Genomic DNA, 24,165 nt, shown 5'->3' with positions numbered 1-24,165 from the left:
TTACAGGAGGTAAAGGAGGAATTTCAAGGATGAGGATGTCTCAGTCACCCAAAGGCTAGGAGACAGACACAGAACCAAATAGCTAGGCCCAGGGAGCTGTTCATTTTGCCTCCTCTGTTCAGCAATATATCCCAAGAGCCTTGGACAGGGTCTGTTACATAGTAGGTGCTCAGTTAACTAGAGGAATGAATTTCTATTTGTTATATAGAGGAATGAATGGGTGGAGGAAGCAGGCTTTGACAGTAAGAATGGAGAAGAAGGCAGATGCCACCAGCCTTTCAGAGGTGGTCTGAATTAGCTGGCCCTGTAACAATATGGGGGTGAAAAGTAGGACCAGTTGAGCTGCACTTAAAGCCAAGCCCATAAGGTAGAACCTGTTGGAGACAGAATTGAGCCTCTCTTGGACCACCTGTCTGCCACATAGTGGAGTAGCCTCCTGCTCTCTCTGCTATTTCCACCCCCATGGAGCGTGACCTTGGAGCACAGGGAGCAGAGCTTTATTCCTATTCCACGTCTCCCAAAGCTCCCAGCACAGAGCAGACTCTCGGTGCACTTAGGAAGGACTGAGTTTCCACAATTACGCAGCATGGAAAGAAACCCCCTGGTCCACGTCCACTCCCCCCAGACGCAGACTGTATTTAAGGCTTTTGTACCTCCAAACGCCTGGCACACCATCGGCGCCTCATAAACACTTGTTGAGCCACCCAGAATAATTCTGATTCAGCCGGTTCCGCCGCCCTGGCCGCGAGGGAGGCATCTGGCAAGGCAGGACGCCGGAGTCCGTTGCTATTAAATTCTTATGTAAGAGTTAATGACCCTCCCGGCCCACTTGACATCCCTCCCAAGATAAGGGAAGTGGAAGAAGAAAGGAAGGGCAGAGCACTACACACACACACACACACACACACACGCGCGCGCGCGCGCGCGCACACACGGTGTCTTTGCGTGGCAGAAGCACAGAGCCCAGATCAATTTCCAGCCCAGATCAATTTCCAGCCTCCCTGCCCCACAAAGGTCTTAAAACACGGCCGCCTGCTCCGAGTGGGGCGCGCCGAGAGGGGCGCGCGGCGGCCTGGGCACCCCGCGCGCGGCCTCCGCGGGCCCCCGGGCGCGCCCCGGTTCTGGCTGCGCCCACAGCGGCCGCGCAAGGTGACTCGAGTTCAAGGCGGCGCCCGTGGGGTCCCCGCCGGTGCCGGGGCCACCTCGGCCCGGGGACAGCGGGCGTCCCGCCCCGGGGGTGCCGCGGCCCGGGCCCCGCCGCCGGCCGCGCGCCCCCGCGCTCGGGGGGCGCCGCGCGGCCGGCTCCGGCCTCCGGGGCGCCGGGTTCCCGGGCGGGGCGCGCGGCCCTCGCGGCGCGGAAGATGGCGGCGCGGCCCGGCCCCGGGCGGCCGCGAGGGGCCGCGGTGCTGCGCGCCCGGCTGGGCCGGCGCGGCTAGAGCGGCGCCAGGGCCCGGGCGCGCGGCCTCCTCCCGCCCGCCCGCCGCCGCCGGCGCGCCCCGCCCCGCGCGCCCGCCCCTCCCCGGGCCCGGCCGTGCCCCGCGTCGCGCTCCCCCGGGATGGCCCGCGCGCCTCGGCGCTGCCTCGCGGAGCTCACGGCGGAGCGGCGGCCGCGCTCGGGGGGCGCGCGGCTGCGGCGCCGCGCGTGAGGGGCCGCCTCGGGCCGAGGGGCGCCGCCAACATGTCGGACACCAAGGTAAAAGTTGCCGTCCGCGTCCGGCCCATGAACCGGCGAGGTGAGCCGCTTTCCGCTCGTTTCCGCGCGCGGGCGGGCGGGCGCGGGGCGCAGGGCGGGGGCAACTTTGCCAAGTGCGGGGCCGCGCGGCTGCGGCGCCCCGAGGGGAGCCGGGGGCGCCGGGGCCGCCGAGCCGGGGCGCCGGCAGACCCGGGCGCCCCTCCCCGGCTCCCCGATCGGCCGCCTCCCGGGGACCCCCGCGCCGCGCGCCCCGGCGCGCTGGAGGCACCGCCGCCCCACTTGGCAACGCCGGTGTCCCCTCTGCTTTCAGAGCTGGAGCTGAACACCAAGTGCGTGGTGGAGATGGAAGGGAACCAGACGGTCCTGCACCCGCCTCCGGCTAACACCAAACAGGGAGAAAGGTAACGCGGGGCCGGCAGGGCGGGGAGCATCCGAGCCGCGGTCTCCTGCAAGTTTGAGGCAGGAAAATGGGAGCGCTCGCCCCTATTGTTAGGGGGAGGCTTCAAGTTTGCCGCACGCTCCTGTCTGCGGCGCTGGCAAGTCCAAGTTCTCCTCCCGCGGCCCCCACCCCGCACCCCTCCCTGGAGGGCCGCAGCCTGCACCGGCCTCGGGCGGGCGCCCGGGCACCCGCAGGATAAAGGGGCGGGAGGTGGGTCTCTGAGGGGCGCCTGCACATCATCAGCGCAACGACCACATTTTACGGATAAGAAAACTGAGGCCAGACTCGAGGCAAGTGACCGCCCCAAGGCCCGGGAGCCCGAGGGATGCAGGGCGCACCGCGCTGCCAGCATCCTTCGGGGAGATTGTGCAAGGACTTTGCGTGTAAAATGGAAGGAAACCCCCCCCCACACACACACACACACACACACACACACACACACGCAATCAAGCAAACAATCTTGATGCAGGCTCAGGCCTGAGCCATTTAAAATCTATTTCTTTTTTTTTTGTTGTTGGTGCTGGGTGGAGATAATGCCTGAATGTATTGCGCGAATTTTGATTTTGGAGCAAACAAAAGTCGTGCTCTGAGCTGTGTAGACACTGGGGGATATTTAAAAGGGGGCTGCATTTACTAGATGGCAACATATTTGCATTTGAAAAGTGGTAACTGTTGGATCCTTATTAATTCTGCTCTGTTCCACGCAGCAGTATGGGAAAATGCCCTAAAATAATTAGAATATTTGGCATTTTTCTGGTAAGCCCCCGAGAAGAAAAGGGTTGGAATTCATTCAGTAGAGCGATGCGGGAGCATGTGAAAATAGAAAAAAAAAAACAAACAAAACTGGGGATTTGACAGAATTCGATCCTTTTGGGCATGAGGATGAGTTGTGTTTGTAAACTTCACCTGTTGATCGATGTACTGCAATTTGGTGGCTATTGGTCTTTTTTAGAGATTGTCACTGAAGAGATACTCTGTCAGGTTTGTTATGTTATTGCTAATAGAAGCAGCTGCCTCCATTCTGTAATCATGTGGTGTTTTACACATAGTTTTGCTAAATTAGGGGGAAGGAATTATTGGAAGTTTGGGCAGCCTTTGCTTTTTGGTGTTAAAGGTAGAGATTTTCAGCCAGGTGGCAAACAGTGTGCTACTTACAGCAGATTGTTACGGTGACAATAAATAGCTGTTATATTTAAAATGCCCTGTTAAATACTTTCAGTAATGAATGTATCCTTGGGTACTATTTTAGATACGTTTTAATTATTTATTACTTTTAGGTACATTTGTAGCAAGCTGGGTGTCTATTTCATGGTCCTAGAAGTGAACTTTTTGCTTAGATGAAAATAGGAGTAGTTTAAATGAGATACCTACACCACCAGCATTTTTTCCCCCAAACTGGATTTTTTATATTGTTACAGAAAAATCATTCTGCTGAGTCAGTTTCTTCAAAGTCCAGAAAGCAGGTAGATTAGCGTAACTCCTGTTAAGTAGTTGTTGCTTCTGTTTTTTCCATGCTCTGTGTCACTCTTAACCATAAGGAGTGCTATTGTTAGCTACTATTTAATGAAATGAAGCTTTGTCATTTGTGGAGAGAAACAGATTTAATTTTGTGGAATTTGGATAGAAAGTTTCACTGTAGACAGTTGGTAAGAAATTATAAATAATCCATTGATCGTTTTTAGGGCTGCCTCAATTGCCAATCAGGATCTCTTAAATTCAAATTGAAAGGGTGCTTGGGGGATTTATCTATCCAGTGGTTTGCTGATTAGCATAGCCCCTTATCTGGAGCCATAAGAAGAGCAGTGAAATACAGGTGTTCTCTTGTTCAGTCCTCCTGACAGATGTGCTCCTTGGAGTGGTGGATGGGTCTTTTGTGGGATTCTGCCTGGTTACCTTTCATTCAATTTGCAGACAAACTGAGGTGTCAGCTCAGCCATCCTACTAGTAGATTAGGATTACTGTCACTGCAAGGATGAAGACACCAATTGTATTTTGATTTTCACTATGCAGCCTGGTTTCATATTTCTCCACCAGATTTTCCCTCAAAGCTGTGGTGCATTTAAAAATAGAAACAATTTCTCCCTTGGGCTCTGGGTTGATTAATTGCAACAATTCTTCATGTTGTGTTTGTAATTTATTTCTATCATTTGTTTTGGGGTAGAGCTCAGGGCAAGGTGAGAATGTTGTTTTTCTTACCTAGAAATTCAAGGTTGGAAGTGAAGAAATTAATAGTGGCAAGCCTGTGTGAAACTGAGAATTCTGAAACCCCACAAAATTATAAATGTGTTAGCCAGGAGTAGAAATTCTAAGTTACTGAGTGAAAGTTTTCAGTCCTACCAGTAAAAGCCAGCAGGAGTGCATTGATTTCCAGGAAAAGTAACAGCTTAGGTTTCATAATTTTCTCCCCTTTTTTGGAATCAAAGCCAGGACTCCATGATGCTGATATGATCATAGGTTTTGGGAGGTTAATTCTGAAATTGAGGCATTATAATACATTGCAGAGCCTCAGGTTAATGTGCTGGTTACTGTTCTGAAACATGAAAACATATGAATTTGTTTCTTTCTTAAAAAGTCACTGCACTATGTTGGAGACATTTGTGAAGTTCACATCATGTGGTACCACGCTCAGCACATGGGAATCCAAAGATAACTACAGATCCAGGGCCTATGCCAGGGGCTCTCACCTTTGAGAGATAGAGAAATGAGGTTTAAAATGCTTAATATACAGTGTGGCGGATTATGTAGACTCTAGTGTTGCCTTTACAGATACCATATTATTTGGAAATTACATGTTTCCTCTTCTGCCTTCTCCTTGAGGCTGTGAATTTCCTGAGGGCAGGTACCTTGTCTTGCTTACCTTGTCCCATGCCCTGAACAGCACCTGGTACATAGCAAGTGTCTGCACTGAGTTGGTTCGCAGTGTGCGGGTGCACTGAGGTGGGACCCAGGGTCTTAGCAACCTGCAGACAGGTGGTTTTGTGCCAATCATGTGGGTGCTGGAAGCACAGGTTCATTTTTTTTAAGATTGGGAGGAAGTCTTTTGTTAAAGCGAAAACTTACCTGCCACACTGTGTTCATGGAACAGGATGTTGAAGCAGGGGAATTCAGAAGGGGGGAATAGAATCAGAGCCCCTAATTTGCCAAAATGGGAATTCATTAAAAATCAAAGTAGAGGGGGCCTCCCTGGTGGCATAAGGGGTTAAGTCTCAGCACTGTCAAGCTATCTGCAGCCACTGCAGCATGAGTTCCATCCCTGGCCAGGGAGATACCCACATGGTGCAGCAGACCTCTCCTGTCTTGACTGCTGCTCCCCTCAGCAGTGTATTTCAGTAGATCTGCCTGTTCTGTTCCCCACTCTGTCTCTGGTGAATCCTCTCAACCCCGTACCTCTGGCCTGTGCACCTGTTCTTGTATGCATACATAAATAAAATAAATCTTTTTAAAAAATCAAAGTATAAGCAGACAAACAATGAAAAGTCTTCCTCTCATCACTACTGTCATCCTCTGCCCTTCCCATTCCCTCAGTTCTCCAAAAGGAAGGAAACCATAGTCATTCAGTATTTTTCACACATTTTCATGTGCACATGCACGCACGCGCGTACACACACACACATACACACACATACACATATATTTCAACAAATATCTTTCTTAGCTTAAAGACCAGGATACTAAGATGCATTCATTCATCTTTACATCCAGTATGGTTGGAAGTGGTGATTTTTTTTTAAATTTTTAAAAAAAATATTTATTTATTTATTTATTTATACAAGCACTGGGTGCAGTCAGAAGCGCGGGAGAGAATTCACCAGAGCCAGAGCAGGGAGCAGAGCAGGCAGAAGGACTGAAGTACACTGCTGAGGGGAGCAGCGGGCGGCAGGAGAGGTCTGCGCGCCATGTGGGACCCTCCCCCGGTGGCCGGGGAGCAGCCGGGGATCGAACTGGCGCTGCAGAGGCTGAGGGCAGCTTCGCAACCCAGCGCTCAACCGCTGTGCCACCGGGGAGGCCCGGAAGTGGTGATTTAAACAATATAGATGAGTGGCTTATGCATCTGATCTCCATAACTTTTAGGAAGTGAATCTTTATGATAAAGTGAATCTTTATGATAAAAAATCATCCCAAAGGACGATGATTGGTAGTTATTTTTTTATAAAGTTTTTTCTTTTCTGTTTTTATTTTATTTTATCTATTTTTTAAAAAGATTTATTTATTTTTATTTTTTTTAAAGATTTATTTAAGAAACAAGAGCTGGGGTACAGGCCAGAGGTGTCGGGGTTGAGAGGATTCACCAGAGACAGAGTGGGGAACAGGACAGGCAGACTGACTGAAATACACTGCTGAGGGGAGCAGCGGGCGAGTCAGGAGAGGTCTGCTGCACCTAAAGATTTATTTATTTCTGCATACAAGAGCCGGGGTATAGGCCAGAGATGCGGTGGGGTGTGTGTGAGAAAGGACTCACCAGAGACAGAGCGGGGAACAGAACAGGCAGACTGATCGAAGTACACTGCTGAGGCGGGGCAGCGGACAAGCCATGTGGGCTGCTCCCTGGCCAGCCGGGAATTGAACTTGGGTGCTGCAGAGGCTGCGGATTGCCTCAGAGTGCCGTGCTTAACCCCTTGCACCACCAGGGAGGCCCAGTAGGTTATTTTTTATATCTGATATGCTATTATCATAAATTTATATGAACAAAAAGTTGAGTGTTCCCAGATAATACAATTAACCTACCAAATTATACCAAAAAGAAACCCCGGTGGCGCAGGGGTTGAGCGCTGGGTTGCGAAAATGCCTGAGGCCTCTGCGCCACCGGTTCGATCCCCAGCTGCTCCCCGGCCACCAGAGGAGGGTCCCACATGGCGCGCAGACCTCTCCTGCCGCCCGCTGCTCCCCTCAGCAGTGTACTTCGGTCCTTCTGCCTGCTCTGCTCCCCGCTCTGGCTCTGGTGAATTCTCTCACCCTCCCGCGCTTCTGACTGTACCCAGTGCTTGTAAACAAACCATCAAACAAACAAATAAATAAATAAAAAACATGCCTCTATAAAAATAAGTAAAATAAAATAAAATAAAAAAAAAAGAAATGTTCTATTTTAAGATGGAAAGAACCTAGAATGGGACTTACTTTCCACATACATTTTTGTTCTTACTATTTTAGGTGAGTAAATGGTAGCATCCAAGGCAATGTACACGTATAACCTAGCTTAGCTAAAAGAAAAACTGGGCTAAATTTTGGGCTGTTAGTAAAAAGCATCCAAGTTTAACTTCTTGCCCAATTTTCCATGCTGTAGGCGGGCGATGTCGTCTTGTAAAGTATATGAGGGAGGGTGGAAGAGAGGCATTGGATGTTTTCTAGTTCATGCAGTACATGAGCTTTACAGCATTTTATTTCCAAACTGGCTTTCCCTGCCTTTCCACATGCTTCTAAGATATTTGCTGCTCATGTATTTCTGTAGACCAGAAATTTAAATATGTTGGTGATATTTTCAGGCCTTGGTTGAACTTGGGAAAACTTTGCCTGTGAGAAAAGTGTGGGGTGTACTTAACCTTAATTCAACATTTTTTAAATTCTTTTTTTAATTTTTTACATCATTGTTCATTTTTAAACTATATTTGCTTCCCCCCACCCCCTCAGGTGTAGTCCCCATAGAGTTTCCTTCATCAATGCACCTGTGCACCATCACCTCAGACCCCTGTGCTCCTCTTTCTGATCCCTCTTGGGCCTCCTTCCCTGCAGGATGTCTCTGATTTATAATTGTTTGTTTTTGCTTTGTTGTGTTTTATACTGTTATTTTTTTTTTTACATTGATGTCTTGGGTTCCCCTATATTCCTGCTGTAAGTGAAACCATCCGGTATTTTTCTTTTTTCTTCTGGCTTATTTCACTGAGCTTAATTCCTTCTAGTTCCGTCCACGTTGCTGTGAATGGCATGAGCTTATCTTTCTTGATTGCTGCATAATATTCCATCATGTATATGTACCACACTTCTTGATCCAGTCATCTATATTTGGGCATTTGGGTTGTTTCCAGGTTTTACCTATTGTAAATAGTGCTGCAATAAACATAGGGGTACAGGTGCTCTTTTGAATCAATGTTTTTGTGTCCTTTGGTTAGATCCCTAGGAGTGGAATTGCCGGGCATATGGGAGCTCCATTTTCAGTAGACTGAGGAACCTCCAGACAGCTTTCCATAGTGGTTGGACCAATTTGCATCCCACCAGCAATGCAGGAGAGTTCCTTTTTCACCACATCCTCGCCAACATTTGTTGTTGCTTGTTTTTTTGATATGTGCCATTCTCACTGGTGTAAGGTGGTATCTCAATGTGGTTTTAATTTGCATTTCCCTGATTAAAGGGATGTTGTTAATTCAACATTTAAATTACCTGTCTCTTGCCTAAGTCTCTTTAAAGACATTCAAACATGCCAAGTAATCTCTTGATTTCATCTTCCTAGAGATATTCCTCCTCAACCCTTCTAATGCTACTTGTGAACTGGTGGCCTTCTCTGCCTGGCGTAGCTGCCATTTTGGGATTTCCTGTTACATCATACTAAGGATACCTGTTGACTCTCTCCTGTGTGAAATCTCTTATTTTTCTGTTTCCCTTTTCTTTCTTGCTTTTCTACCCTGGCTGTGTAGAGTATACCATTGAGTAGTAGCTTCCTAGGAAAGGGTGTTTGAGAGGAAATAATTTGAAGCCATGAATATATACATCATTCTACTCGCTCATTTCATTGGTAGTTTGGATAAGAGTCCAAGTTCTATTTTAAATAGGCTAGTTGCTCTCATGTCTTTTACTTCCATTGTTCCTGTTGAAAAGTGCAAAGCTATTTGGATTTCTAATTTTTGGGATGTGACCTAAAATTTCCCTCTTTGGAATCTTATAGAATGTTCTTTTCTCACCTTTCTTTAGGAAAATTACAATAATGAACATTTTTGACCTGGAAATTTATGTTCTTCCGTTCTTAAAAAAAGTCCTTGAATTAATTCAGTTACAAACTCACATCTTTATTTACTTTTCTAGAACACTTACTAGACATGAAGTTTCCTGAATTGGTCATGAATTGTTTTATTTTTCCTTACTACATTTTTTTTATCTCCTTTTTTTTTTTGGTTCTACCTTCTGGGAGATTTTCTCCAGTTTATCTTCTGCTACATTTTTAATCCAAGAATTCCTTTTTTGATGCCTGATTTATTTAAAAAAATTATTGTTTCTTGATTGTGGTATTTTTCGCCCTCTTTCTAAGGGCATTATTTGTAGTTTCCTTTGTATAGTCTGCTTCCCCCGCCCCACCCCCCCCAAGTGTATTGTTTTGTTTGTTTGTGTTGGTCTCTGTCTTTTATGTTAAGGACATTTCTCAGAAGTAGCTTTATCCAGTTACATTTGGATTTTTCTAGGACCACGACTATATGATTGTCATTGTGTTCTCTGCCCAAATTCAAGAAAACCCAGTACACAGAGGCTTTTGTAAAGCCTCATTGCTATTAAAAATATGTATCGTTATAAGCTTTTGTCATAGTCTTCTTTTCATTTAACTCCAACGGCTAAAATACAAAATGATTTCCTTTTTCTTAAGAGCATATGTAACTGCTAGAATTGAGAATAGTTACTACCCTAGACAACTCTCATTTTCCCACCTTCATGAAGATAATTAGTTGTAGTCAGTGTAAATTATTGGGAACATTGAAAATTCCTACTTTTGGATCACTGTTGCAAAAATTTTAGTTCAGAAATTTTATTTTGGCTGTCAGGTGGGAAAAATTTTCCAAGTGATACCAAACTGACCAGTTTATCACCCTCCCACTTAATTTGGCTTCTTGTGGCAAAATCTAGTGAGAGATAATTGGATAACTTGGATTAGTTCCAGATTTCAAGAAAATTATACATGTCATGCGTACATTTCAAAGACATTTATATGAATAAATTTCTCCCAAATAGTAGGTTTCCTAAAGACAAGTCAACCACAGTTACCTTTTCCCAAATCTCCACTGGAGTTAGAGCAGAGAAAGTGTTTATTTAAAATTTAAAGGAGTTGGGAACATATCACCTGCAAAGGAAACATAAAAGTGGAAAAACCCAACAAGACAAACCAGAAACTCAGAAAGATGACTTTGTACCTTTACAATGTGAGAAATGAAGTTTACTAACACTAAAGCTGTCAGTATAGGAAGTAAGCTAAATTTTGTATGAAAATGTAATAAAATGAGTTCATTTCTCTGGGATTCAGGAGCTGTCATTTTAAAGAAGATCACTCTACAAATTACTTCTGGGAATTTTGACTTACAAATGTGATAAGAAAATATGAGATGGTCCTCCCAGGAAATTCGTTTATTTCACCTTACTCCACCCAACAATTATGTGGCAACTAAACACAGGAAGAAAAGTCAAGTTTTCACATCACTGACATTTTATGTATAAAAATGCATAATTTTTATATTTACAGATCTAAGGTTAGAAAAGTACAGGGGCTCTTTATTTCAGACACCTCTTCCAAGCCCTCACCACTTCCTTGAAGCCAGTCTTGATTTCATGTTCCTACAGATTGTGTAACTTATTGATGAAATAGGAGTGTTTTACCAAATTGTTCTTGTGATGAGCTTTTCACATGACAATGCTATCTTTTTACAAAATGGCTTCTTAAGATGCTACAGTGTTTTTGAATACTTAAAGATGAGGCAGAAATAAAAAGGTGGGAAGAGGTAGAATCACAGTCCTGTCAAGCCTAACAAAGCAGTCATCTAATTTTTCCTCTACATTTTGTCCTTGTCTGTATAACAAATATCTGTAGTTACAATGTTGTGTTCTGTTTTCCTCTCTGGTATATTTTGCCATACAGCATTGTTTTCACAATTACGATTTTAATAAGTGAACGCTGAGTTTCACATTTTCAACATTTCTTTATTTTTGGACCTTAAGGTTGTTTCTCTTAATGATTATCAGTAATTGAGAGCATGTTCATGAAACTTTTCAGTATTCTTTGCTTGGAAATTGAAAGATATTTCTTCTCAAGCAAAGGTAACATAAAATTACGTCTTTGAAGTTGTGTGATAAGAGTTATTCATTTTATTGGAGTTAAAAGTCTACAATTTGCAGATTTAAATATGATGGGTCATGGAAAAATGATTTTATATGGACAGTTACAAGATTGGTGGTTTTCACGCTTGGGTGTGCCTCTGAATCATGTCGAGAGTCCTACCCCGAAAGGTTCTGATCCAGTAGACCTGAGGTGTGGCTTGAGAATTTGCATTTCTAACGAGTTCCTGGGTGGTGATGCTGATGCTGTTATTATAGCTCAAGACCAAGCCTTGAGAGCCATTGGCCTAGACCAACACCATTTCTGTGTTTCTGGAAATATTTTCTATGTCTGCTGTATAATAAAGTAACCATTGGCCATATGTGACTGTTGAGCCCTTGAAATGTGGCATGTGCGACTGAGGAGCTGAATTTATATTTTTATTTAACTTTTAACAGTTGCCTGTAGTGGGTGGCTACTGTATTGGACAGCACAGATCTGAACATGATTTTTAACCAAGGAGGCACTGTACAATCATCTAGGGTGCTTTAAAAATAGATGGCTGGATCCCACTCACCTACATCTACCCCCTATCAGAAATACTGGCGTAATGGGCTAAGACTCACCCTAGGCAATAGGATTTTTTTTTAAAAAAGATTTAGTTATTTATGTACACAGGAACTTGGGTGTAGGCCAGAGGTGCAGGGTGGTGAGAGGATTCACCAGAGTGGGAAGCAGGACAGGAGTATCTCCTGAAATACACTGCTGAGGGGAGCAGTGGGCGAGTCAGGAGAGGTCTGCTGTGCCATGTGGGTAGCTCCCTGGCCAGGGATCAAACTTATGCTGCAGAAGCTATGGACAGCTTCACAGTCCTGTGCTTAACCCCTTGCACCACCAGGGAGGCCTGCAATAGGATTTTTAAATGCCTCCTAGATGCCCTTAACAAAGCACCCCAATATGTTGTGATCTAAAATACCCATTTTTCTTATGCCCTGTGGGATTCTGTGGGCTGGGAATTCCACGAGAGCAAAGCAGATTTGACTTCTTTTTGCAGCAGTATGTCTCGAACTTGATCTGTGAAGAGTCAAGTCTGGGTGACTAGTCATCTGTCAACTTGACTGTATTGAGTTTCTAAGGAGGTTAACTCACATGCTTACACTTTATCCTCATGTGTGGTCAAGGTTGAAAACCACTGATTTAGTGTAACAAACCAGGTGTTAAAGCCCATCTGTTCATCCTGTCTTTTGATTGTGGTCTTGTATGCAAATCTTCATAACTTTTTCAGAATTAATGTCTGAAGGCCTCATCCAATTGCCCTAAATATTTACCTTATAAGTCAATTTATGCAACTTTAATAGGGTCTCCCTGTGCCAACAGTATGTGTTATTGTAAAAGTAAAGTCTCACAAAGCTAAATAAATTCTTGCACTTTTTTTTTTTTGAAAAGCCTCCTTTCTAGCCAGATGTGTTTAAACAAATGCATCTCCTGTTTTTATTTGAATTCTGACAGAGGGGGAAGGAATCAGCTAAATTATCTAGACACAGAGTACTTGCTTATCCTTTCTCCTGACCCTGCCTATTTGGGAAGTACAGGTTCTTCAGGCTAGGTAACCGTGTTTCCATCCCAACCTCAGCTGTGGATCCTCTGTGGAGCTCCCAGCACCCCAACAGGGTGGAACATTAGGGAATAATGCATATAGGAAGCATGGGTGCACCTGCTTCTGCCACTAACTTGAGCTAGCTCTAAATCCTTTACCTTTTTGAGTTTCATCTATAAAACTGAGGGCTTCACTAGAGCATCTGTAAAATTTTTTCAGCTCTTAAATTCAGATTTAGGGCCTCCCTGGTGGCACAAGGGGTTAAGATGCAACCTGTGAAGCTATTCGCAGCCACTGCAGCGTGAGTTTGATCTCTAGCCAGGGAGCTGCCCACATGGCGCAGACCTCTCCTGTCTCACTTGCTGCAGTGTATTTCAGTCAGTCTGCCTGTTGTGTTCCCCCCTCTGTCTCTGGTGAGTCCTCTCACCCCCACGTCTCTGGCCTGTACCCCAGCTCTTGCATGCATAAATAAATAAATCTTTAAAAAAAATTCAGATTTATCCCAATGGTACTTAGGTATAGCATTGAGTCAGAAAAATTAGTAGGTAACATCAATAGGAGCAAGATATCACATGAACGTGTTGCATTGTAGCTTTTGGTCAGAGTTAGGAAAACTGGGGCGGCCAGGGTCACTGGTCTTGGGAGGCTCTGCTTGCCTGCAGGAGTTGACAGGAGGATTGAAGGTGTCAAATGAAAGAAAACAGCCAGGAGCTCGCTATAACCAATGTCACCCTCAGCCATTGTGGAGCCCAAGTCCCTTTCATTCTATGTGTCTCCTCGCCCTGCTGGAGCAGCAGCGTTTGCTTGTGCCTATGAGCCAGTGTCTCTCCTCCGATTCGGACCTCTTGATGAGTTTTCATTTTGTCCGTTGCATTCTTTTTGGAATCTAGTTGATTTTTTAAGCTGTTCTCACAGGCATACAACTCTTTCATGCAAAAAGTATGCGTGCATATATGGGGGTGGGGGAACTACATTTCCAGAACTCTTTCAAGCTTCCTTGGGCAACTTTTTTTGCTCCTGTGGGCTCTGTTACAACCCTGCCAAACTGCAGTTAAGCCCTAATATTTCTATCGCTGATTGAAAGCAGAGTAATTACTGATTCTAAGTGCCCTTCAAGGTCCGATCTGTAGGTGTGGTGGGCTTTGCTGCTGTTAGAAGAGGGGGGAGGACAGTGGCTGCTTGCAATCCCCTTGGGGGAGGAATTGGGAGCCTAGCTTCATTTTTTTTCAAGAGGGTGAACAGGAAGGAAGCCTTTGAGGAAAGGGAAGCTTTACCCTTTGCTGTTGGTTATTTGTATGTCTTGAGGGGACACTCCCTAGATTCTCCACCCCAGTACTGACCACAGATGTCCATTATTTCAGGGGAAAATCAGAAAAAAGGCAAACGATGGAGAGCTGCCAGGCATTCTGTCGCCAGTATTGAGTAGATGATCTCTTCCAAATTTTGGAAGTGCAACATACAGTCAACTCACATGTAGTTTGCAGATCAGTATAACACACCTTTACATATATTTTACATACTGTGGGTTGATAAAACAAGTCCTCAGCATTGCAACTGGTGTGTTTACCTGCTATCCTGGCCAAATAGAGATTGTGTAAAACGTTTACAACTGATCTTAGGGTTCTAACTGCCCTTTTTAAATTTGGGTAACAAACTGTTGGGGTTCTCTGTTTTGTTTTGCCTTTTTGTTCTCTATCCTTAACTACTTCTATTTATATAGTTAATTAAAGTTGAGTGTTCACTATACAAATTGTAACAGGGATTGTTACAGTAGTGCCTTGAGAAAGATCCTTAAAATTACTTGTTTCAAGGGCACTGTTTTGAGTAAGTAGGGAGGAGTGTGGGTAGCAAAACTTATCAAGATAATGGTGTTAAATTTGGGCCTATCCAATTTGAAACATCTGCTTTTTTGATCTAAAGTTACAGTCCAAATAGGTCACATTAGCGTCGTAATGTCACTTTTAACTTTTTCTGAAGCCTTGCAGCCTTGCTGGCTTTGATGGTTAGAATAGTATTTCTCTTTCCCAGATGACAGAGTAGTCTGTCTTTCTATGATGGATTATGCAGTGAAATAATTTCCTAAAATTTCTGATTTACTGTGCTTCTAGGGAACTTTTTTCTCCAAGCTCTATAGCCAGGTTATTATTTATTCAGAACTTGAATCTGACTGTACTGGCTGTGAGATGGTGGGCAGGTCTGACTCACTGGCTGTGAGATGGTGGGCAGGTCTCCTAGCCCTCCGTGCTTGTCTTCCTAATCCATAAAATGGGAATAATAAAAGCTCGGATGGGCCTCCCTGGTGGCGCAGGGGCTAAAGTCTCAGCACTATCAAGCTATTGCCAGCCACCGTGGCCTGAGTTCGAGCCCCGGCCAGGGAGCTGACCCACATGGCGCAGCAGACCTCTCCTGTCTCACCCACTGCTCCCCCAGCAGTGTATTTCAGTCAGTCTGCCTGTTCTGTTCCCCACTCTGTCTCTGGTGAATCCTCTTACCCCCTGCACCTCTGGTCTACATCCCAGTTCTTGAATGCATAAATATGTAAAAGTAAATCTTTAAAATAAAGCACAGACCCTGCAGGGGTTTGAGGGTCCTCGTGGTCGGTGGCACTAAGCACATCCTAAGCTCTGACAGTTTAATTATTTTTACTACTGTGGAGTATTTAAAGCTCATTGACTAGGGATTTGTTTTATTTTTTAACGTCCAGAAAGAAGTCTCAAAATCCCTGCATTAGGAATTTCTGATTACTTTTTATTTAAATGGATGTGCTTTAAAGACTATCAGTGCACGTCCAATCAAGCATTTCACCTCTCAGGGGATAGACCTCAGAGAACTGCTTTGCTGAGAGGAACACAGTGAATTTTCTTGAAGGGGCATTTCCTTGTTAGACTGGGGCTTACCATTTTCTGGTCACTTAGCAATCATTCAATTAGGTAAATGGTTGATGTTCAGAAATTTTATGTGGAGCCCTGTAAGAAGTAACTGTTCTTGACAAAACCTTGACATGTTTTTCAAAGTGTCTGGGCAGGGCCTCCCTGGTGGCACAGGTGGTTGAGCCCAGCACTGTGAAGCTGGCCACAGCCCCTGCAGTGCAGGTTCGATTCCCGGCTGGCCCGGGAGCTACCCACACGTCACAGCAGACCTCTCCTGACTCACCCACTGCTCCCCTCAGCAGTGTATTTCAGTTAGTCTGCCTGTTCTGTTCCCCACTATGTCTCTGGTGAATCCTCTCACCCTCTCATGTATCTGGCCTGTACCCCGGTTCTTGTATAAATAAACAAATAAATCTTTTAAAAAAAAAAAGTGTCTAGGCAGAGTGGGGGCTGATGATGGGACTGTGTATGAGAGCCAGGGATGAAGACCTGATCGGGAAAACCTCAGTGCAAATAGTCTGCCCTGGAATTCACCTGCTAAACTGACTACCCAGAGGGCCTGTTTGGAGATCCGTCCTGGGCCTTAGCGGTGACACTGGGGCAGGGAAACCTAAGCTCTGTGTTCCAGTAACTGCCTGCTGGTCCCTTGTTACCTTGGAGAGCATCACATTCTCAATAGATGTTTGTTGTACCTGGTTATTAACTGGATATGTGGTCACTAGATTTTATTAGTAGGGGCACTCACTGTCGGTCAGCACTACTAGTCACAAACTGACTTCTGCAAAAAAGACTGAAACTACTAAAATATTGTGTTAGGTGACAACTAGGTTTCTGTATGATTTTTTTCCCCTTCCTGAAACAGTTGATCTTTCTGTCTCAGTTCCCAGACTGGTGGCTCTTTCTCCATGTTGAAAATGTGGACTCAGAGCCACTCCACTAAAACTTCAAGATAGAAAAGTATTTTTATTTGTATATCTGGTTCTCTGGCTCCCCCCTTATGTGAAGCTATTTTATCTCTGGATTCTTATTGATTTCTTTATTTGTAATCATTTGGGTTTTGGCATTCTTTACAGACACTAAAACTTGGAAGTTATTTTTAGTCTAGTTCATAGAAATATTCTAGTTTCTTTTGAATTTACTAGTTATTTTCTTAGCTTTTTTCAAAAAATTGTCATGTGAAATGAGTATACACATATTTACGGTGTTTTTCTAAATAAAGGATATGTCTGCTTGCTCAGAAATTTTAACCAATTTATTCAATTTTCTGTGTGTAGCGATACAAAAACTACAGTATAAATATTCAGGAAAAACTTGCAAAAGATCACAGTAAGTTTTGATGTGCTATCGGGTCATTTTACATGCGTGGACATACAGTGTGTGTATGAATGCTGAGCAGAAATAGGACCTGGTATGAGTGCTGAGCAGAAATAGGTTATAGGGCCTCCCTGGTGGTGCAGTGGTTGAGCGCTGGGCTGCGAAGCTGCCCCCAGCCTCTGCAGTGCTGGTTCGATCCCCAGCCGCTTGGAGAGTGTCCCACATAGTGCACAGACCTCTCCTGCCGCCGCTGCTCCCCTCAGCAGTGTACTTCGTCAGTCTGCCTGCTCTGCTTCTCGCTCTGGCTCTGGTGAATTCTCTCACCCTCCCGCGCTTCTGACTGTACCCAGTGCTTGTATAAATAAATAAATAAATAAATAAATCTTTAAAAAAAAATAGGTTATAGCCTTGAATCCATTCTCCTGATCGTCCCCATGCCCTTCCTCTGTCCATGTGGCCAAAACCTGTTGCCCCGAATCAAGACAAAAATAAGTGTTGCAAGAAGGCCAGCTTGTTCACATGTGTTTGTCCAGGATGGGCTGCTCTGAAATGCAAACGGATTGGTACTTGATCCACTTTAGAGTTGGATAAGTAGGAGTCATGTGTTACTGGGGGGCGGGGAGGAGAGGTTGAGGAGCGAAACTGAAAACTCATGTTAAAATTTGAACATGTAGGGCCTCCCTGGTGGCGCGAGGGGTTTGAGCACCGCACTATGAAGCTGTCTCTAGCCTCTGCAGCAAGAGTTCAATCCCTGGCCAGCCAGGGAGCAACCCACATGGCGTAGCAGACCTCTCCTGTCTTGCCCACTGCTCCTCTCAGCAGTGTATTCAGTCAGTATCCTGTTCTACTCCCCACTCTGTCTCTGGTGAATCCTCTCACGGCCCCCCATCTCTGGCCTGTACCCCAACTCTTGTATGCATAAATAAATAAATCTTAAAAAAAAATTTGAGCATGTAGAAACAAAACCAAACCAAAACTTCCTCCTACTAGCACCTCCTATATTCTCCCAAGCCCCTGGTGGGGTGAGGCAATTTTAGAGTACTCTTGTTTCTCCTGGGGTTTGCAGTGTGAGGAGAGCCCTGCAGCCCAGTGGGGAAGCCTTTGTCCCCCTGTGTGTCCCATTGGTGCTATGTCCCTTTGGGATGACCCGGGGCTGCCCCAGATAGCAGGGAAGTGGAGTTGAGAGAAGCTGTGGTTTAGAAACTAATGCGCATCTCACGGCCCTTGGTTGGGGGTGAAATAATAGCGCTCATGTTTCTAATTAGCTGAGAAGCTGTTTTTCATGAAAGCTCTTCAGTCATTTCTGGCTTCCTGCATGCAGAATGTGGCCCTTTATTAAAGACTTCTGATTTTACAGCAGAGTATTACATCAGTGCACACAGGGCCACATGGCCCTGGAGTCACAACCGTGACCGTCCCTGCATGCACACTGCTAGCAGGGCAGTGTCTGGTGCCACCTGCTCCGGGGGCTGCTGCATGGAGGCTGGTCCTCACTGGAGACCACCTAACATCTCAGTCGTTCTGACTGGGTGGCAGACGAGTGCTAACAGGGTGCCATGCTGCTGTCCCTAGGCCCGTGAACCTGTGGGTGACGTGTTTTTATTTGCTCCTCAGACTGTAATTTGTCATAGTACTTGTGGTTCTGCTGCTTTAAGTCTGGGCTCTATGAGACCTTTAATTTCTGCATTATATTATTCCATAATCATAGACCTGGCACGGTTGTGGCTTTTTTGGATAATGGCTGCACAGATGTGGCTCTAGACCCTTACAATTTTGATCCCATTGCTTTGGGCTGACAAGCAGGGGTCATACCTGCTGATTACCACTTAAGTGAAGGCTGATCCAGCCAAGAGGTCACCCTGACTTTAACAAAGTTCACGCTTTTAATGTTTGTTGCACAACCCACATAGCAACCCCAGCAGTAGGCTGTGTACAGATAAGTAACCCGTAGAAGAAAATTCCATCTGAGGCCGAGTCATGAGGTCAGGGATGTTCTGCTTTCTGCAGTGCCGATGCCGTTGACTGCCCCAGAGGTGGTGTGTGGTCCCAGACTGGGGTGGACACTACACCAGGCTGACTTGGTTGGCATTTGTGTGAATCTGAGTATGAGAAGTTTTCCCTTTGGTTGCCATGAGGACAGAAGGGTAGAGGGACAGAGTTGGGAGGCAGGAGGCAGGAGGCAGGTTTAGGAGGCAGCTTCTCCTAAACCTTGGTGTCTGCTAATCCAGGACAGCATGGGGGAGCTGCTAGCTTGCTTACTCTTCCTTCTGGGTTCCTAAGTGGCAATTGCATTGATGCTGCATCTTCTGCTCGCCCTTGAGGCAGTTGTTAATGTTTTTTGTTTTTTTCTTAACTGAAAGCACAGGTGTCAAGTGTTGCTCCTAAGTATGTCAGTCCCCCTGGGGTTCGGAGGGGTGTGGGCAATTTTATAGCATGTTTTCCAGGAATGCACCTTGGAATGGAAGTCATGTGGGAATGGCATTCTACAGAATGGCTTTGAGCCTGTTTTATTTTTTTAATGTATTAGGAAGTTAACCATTACACTCGGCTAAGTATTAAGCCTATGCAGACTTTATTAAACAAACTGTTAAAATGAAAGCCTGCCATTTGCTGCAACCTAGATGGAAGTGGAAGGCATTATGCTAAGTGAAATCAGTCAGAAAGAGAAAGACAAATACCAAATCATTTCACTTATAGGTGGAGCATAAAGAAACAAAACAAAGGGACAGACACAACTAAATCGAGACAACCAACTAGAAATTCGTTGCTTTTTGACCGCAGAATTGAGTATGTGGTATTGTACACCAATGTTACCTCAATAGCAACAAATAAATAAAATTAAAAAGTGAGCTATTACAAATGTTATTTAATAGGCGTCTTATTAACAAGTTACTTTTGCTGTATCTTCACAGTGATTACCAAAGCTTAATGAGTCATAGTCCCAAGGCTGAGCCTTCTTCGTTCAGAAATCAGAGCAGGAAGGGAGAGACTTGGTGGCCAGCCAATTGGGAGCAGGGGAAAACCACTTTTAAAATAAAACCCAGGTCTTACCTGTGGGTTGTGAAAGATGGCTGGTAGGCATTTTTGCCAACAGTATTTCATGATTGCAGATAACCAGGCCTTTTGGCTCCTGGCACCTACAGCCTTCCAGAAAGGCTTAGAATAGTTTCCTTGCCTTAGACTAGTTTTGTTTTTCAACCCATGAGAAGTTGAGTGGGAGATGTGTTCTAATGTCTCTCCTTCTTCTCAATGCTTTTAAAATGTAACAAACAAAATATAACAAACAATTATAACAAACAGAACAGTTCTATGTTTGTTACTGGTTGTTTAATCCAAATGTCTGTGTGACTGGCTTTTTAGGAACTTACAACTCACTTTTGCACAGGATTTCTTCATGCAGAGGAAGTGAGAGGCATATGGCCTAATTTTCTTTTTTGAAATCTCATAAATTTTAATATAATTTTTCCTCGTTATGAAAGTGACGTCTATTCATTGTGAACTTAGAAAATATAAGATATTTGAGGTGAGAAAAAATTTGCTCATCATCTTGTGAACATTTTGATGAATTTCCCTTTTTCTGTGCATGTTTTGTGCTGCTGAAGCAGAGAACTTTTTTCCTAAGCCTGTGGAAACCTCATAGTTATGTCCCACCCACAGACTTAACCTAAGAATTTTAGAATACTAAGTTCAGCTGAGCATTAGTCCAAAGTTCTATTTCATTCACATTTTGGGGGGTTCAGCTTTATCTTCAGTGTCTCCCTGTGATACCCAATGCCGGCCTCAGTTTCCCTCAGCCAATAAAAGGAAACAGTTTGAGGAAAAGGAATGTGGTTTAATGTGTTGACAAACTGAGGAGGGCAGCAGACTTGTGTCTGAAAGACCACTGTCCTGCTCTTTGGCAGAGTGCAGGGGTATTTATACAAAGGAATAAAAGGGGAGAGGGGCGAGGGTCTTCAAGGGGAGATAGAAGTGTCTGCATGTCCTTCTGATCCAGGTGTGTGGAGATTTCAGGTGGGTTCTGCTTGCTTTGTTAACACTTGATGTTTAACTTCCTTAGAATTCACTTCCTTATTATCCTCTTAGGGATGTCTTTCCTTTTCCTTAGAATGCAAGAAGACAAACTTGTTAAATGCAACAGATGGGAATTCTTATCTGATGGGGCAGGAAGAGAGACCCGTCCTGTTTCAGCATCACCTCCGCCAAAGCTGTCCCCTTCTCAGACTAGATCCCCCCTGAGACTGCTGCGTAACAAAAGGGAGTGGGGTGTCTGCTAAACCAAGTTAGATCCTGCTGAAATATTTGGAGTTTTCCTTCCCTAATTGATGAAGCTGCACTAGGAGCACTGATTCTGGAGTCCAGGCTCTTTGGGCATGAGTCTTGGGACTTGTGCATTCTAGGTTGGCTGATCTTGAACAAGCTGCTTAACCCCTCTGTGCCTTCATTTCCAACTTTGAATAAAATAAATAAAGTACTCGTTAGTGCTACGTTTTGTAATTTTTAGGATAATTTATAGGGCCTCCCTAGTGACCTAAGGGTTAGGTCTCAGCACTATCACCACAAAGGCCCAAGTTCGATTCCCAGCCAGGGAACCCACATGGCACAGCAGCCTTCTCTTGGCTCACCTGCTGCTCCCCTCAGCAGTATATTTCAGTCAATCCGCCCTCTCTGCTCCCCACTCTGTCTCTGGTGAATCTTCTTACCTCCCACACTGCGCAGTAAGTGGTAACTATTTTATTAGTGTGTTATTACTAATGCAGTTATATGAGCCATCAGACAGGGGATGATAGTAAGCCCAGGAGTACTGATAATGCTCAACATTGCTTAGTGGATGGATAGAGTAGTCAAGCAAATCTATGTCTGATCTACATTGCAACAATCAAGCCTTGTGTTGTATTTGGACAAGATCTAGTAGATACTATTTATTTATACCCTTCTCTTTTGTAATTGCTCAAATTGTCTCATCTTAACCAGTGAAGAACTTCTTAATTATGTTCTTTCAGCCACTCTTTAGAACGTTAGAAGGTGTACTTGTTTGCTGGAAAAAAATATGTTCCAAAATCTTGAAAACTTACAATGTCAAAATATAAATCCATTCAGTGGAAATGAACTTTAGAAACAGATTCTAGTGGGAGCACCAGGTCATTTCTCAGGGTATGTTAAGGGTTACTGTGTGAGTCCACTGTAGAGATAGAATTAAAAACATATACTCACATACATGTTATTTTTATGAGCTGACATCAGTCATTTGCATCTTATCTTTATTCTACCACCTACCTATTTTGAGAGTTTTTAACCTCAATATTGTACTTCTTTTGAATCTTGCAGTTATTCTACAACCTGAAATTATGACTAAAGATAATGTGTCATCACTACAAAGATAAATTTCAAATAACAGGGTCAGTATCAGCCTCAAACTAAAGCTACTGAATAAGTAATAAGATTTAATATCACAGATGTCGTCAATGACTTTGTTCTGGAAGCATCTCAGTAATGAAGCACAGTTAAATTACTTTGCTTTGAGTCACTTGTAATAATTTTTTTTCTTTCCTGCTTCTAAAAAAAGAATGGAACTTTTGACTCAGTGAAAGCTATGTTTAATTTTGTAAGGACCAGAGAACCAGTTTCTATATCTGGGCTGAGTTTCTCTTGACGATTGCTGAAATATTGGCCAGCAAAGTGGTGTTTAGGAGATTTGAATGAAATAGAACAAAACCTTTATTCTTCCCCACCTATGATGTTTAGCTTTTGTGTTTTTTGGGTTTTTTTTTAAGATTTATTTACTTATATAAGAACCGGGGTACAGGCCAGATGTGCGGGAGGGTGAGAGGACTCATCAGAGCCAGAGTGGGGAACAGAACAGGCAGACTGATGAAATACACTGCTGAGGGGAGCAGCGGGCAAGACAGGAGAGGTCTGTCGCGCTATGTGGGACCCTCGCCAGCCGGCCGGGATCGAACTGGTGCTGCAGAGGCTGCGGACAGCTTCACAGCGTTGCGCTCAACCCGCTGGTCACTGGGGAGGCCCTATGATGTTTAGTTTTTTAATACTAGTCAAGATGGTTTGTATGACTAGCCTTGGTGGAAACATTTTTTAATCACCTAATTAAAATTGTGGACAGACCATCTCTGGAGATTAAGCATGATTAAAATGGAGAATTATCAGAGAAAAGTCATTGGGCCTTTTTAGGTGGGACATTCTTTGATTTTTTTTAATTAATATTTTATTTTATATAATTCTTACATCATTTTTCATTTTTGCACAATGTATGCATTTTCATTTTGGTTATATTCCCCATGCAATTGCACCCCCCCTTATTTTGACACTAATCCTTCCTTTCCCCCCCCCATAGTGTGTCTCTGGTTTATAGTTTTTTTTTGCTTGTTGATTTTGATTTTTACTTTGTATTAATTAGTCTTTTTCCTGGTCCCTTATTTAGGTTTTCTAAATTCCTGCTATGAGGGAGCCCATTTTTTGATTTTTTTTTTTTTACAGACCTTTCAGAACTCTTAAGAACATTTATCTGGGATAAAAAAGCTAACTTTGACACTCTACAGTTGATGACTGAAGCGTGAAAAATTTGTCAGGCTGGTGTTATTTTTTTCTGATACCTGTTATTTCCCAGTAAATCAACCTACCATAACTTCTGGCTTTCTCTCTAAGAAAGTAGCATTAGTGTCTGCTCGGTTTGACAGCATTTTACTTACATTCTCCTCCGAATGACACTGAAATGTTTTGTTGTTTTGCATGTGTGTGAATTTGCCTTACTTGTCCTTTATCCAGTGCTTAGGATGGAGGATAAAGATAGAAAAGTTGGAAAGAAGGTGCCACAAGACTAGAAACCTGGCTCACCTCACACAGTGCCAGGAGCTGGAGGTGGGGGTAGATGTGATTAACACAGTCATTAACCCAGCTGTAGGAACTAAAATTCTATTTTTTTTTAAAGATTTATTTATTTATTTATGCATACAAGAGCTGGGGCACAGGCCATAGATGTGGGGGGTGGTGAGAGGATTCACCAGAGACAGAGTGGGGAACAGAACAGGCAGACTGACTGAGATACACTGCTGAGGGGAGCAGCAGGCAGACAGGAGGGGTCTACTTTGCCATGTGGGTTGCTCCCTGGCAGGCCGGGGATTGAACTTATGCTGCAGAGGCTTCAAATTACTTTATAGTGCAGTTCTTAGCCCCTTGCGCCTGGAACTAAAATTCTTTAGGCTCAGAGCAGACCCAAGCAAAGTGTCCGAAGCTGTT

At 44.3% G+C, this 24,165-nt stretch overlaps 1 protein-coding gene across 4 annotated transcripts in view; it reads left to right on the top strand.

The window, feature by feature from the left end:
* The first annotated feature begins 1,540 nt into the window (after positions 1-1,540).
* Positions 1,541-24,165, top strand: part of KIF13A (kinesin family member 13A) — a 207,861-nt gene continuing 185,236 nt past the window's right edge. For 3 of the 4 annotated variants that reach the window (XM_037518911.2, XM_037518910.2, XM_037518908.2), the window contains exons 1-2: positions 1,541-1,733; positions 2,004-2,094. In XM_037518911.2, coding sequence (XP_037374808.2) covers positions 1,679-1,733; positions 2,004-2,094 — 146 coding nt within the window. In that variant the 5' untranslated portion in view covers positions 1,541-1,678. The remainder of the gene's footprint in view (positions 1,734-2,003; positions 2,095-24,165) is intronic. The other variant, XM_037518909.2, reaches the window with a different exon arrangement.

The sequence above is a fragment of the Talpa occidentalis genome, unplaced genomic scaffold, assembly GCF_014898055.3.
Source record: "Talpa occidentalis isolate TD23 unplaced genomic scaffold, MPIMG_talOcc4v2.1 talOcc4.2, whole genome shotgun sequence".
In the NCBI taxonomy this organism is placed as follows: domain Eukaryota; kingdom Metazoa; phylum Chordata; class Mammalia; order Eulipotyphla; family Talpidae; genus Talpa; species Talpa occidentalis.
This window is presented reverse-complemented; position numbering and strand designations above follow the sequence as displayed.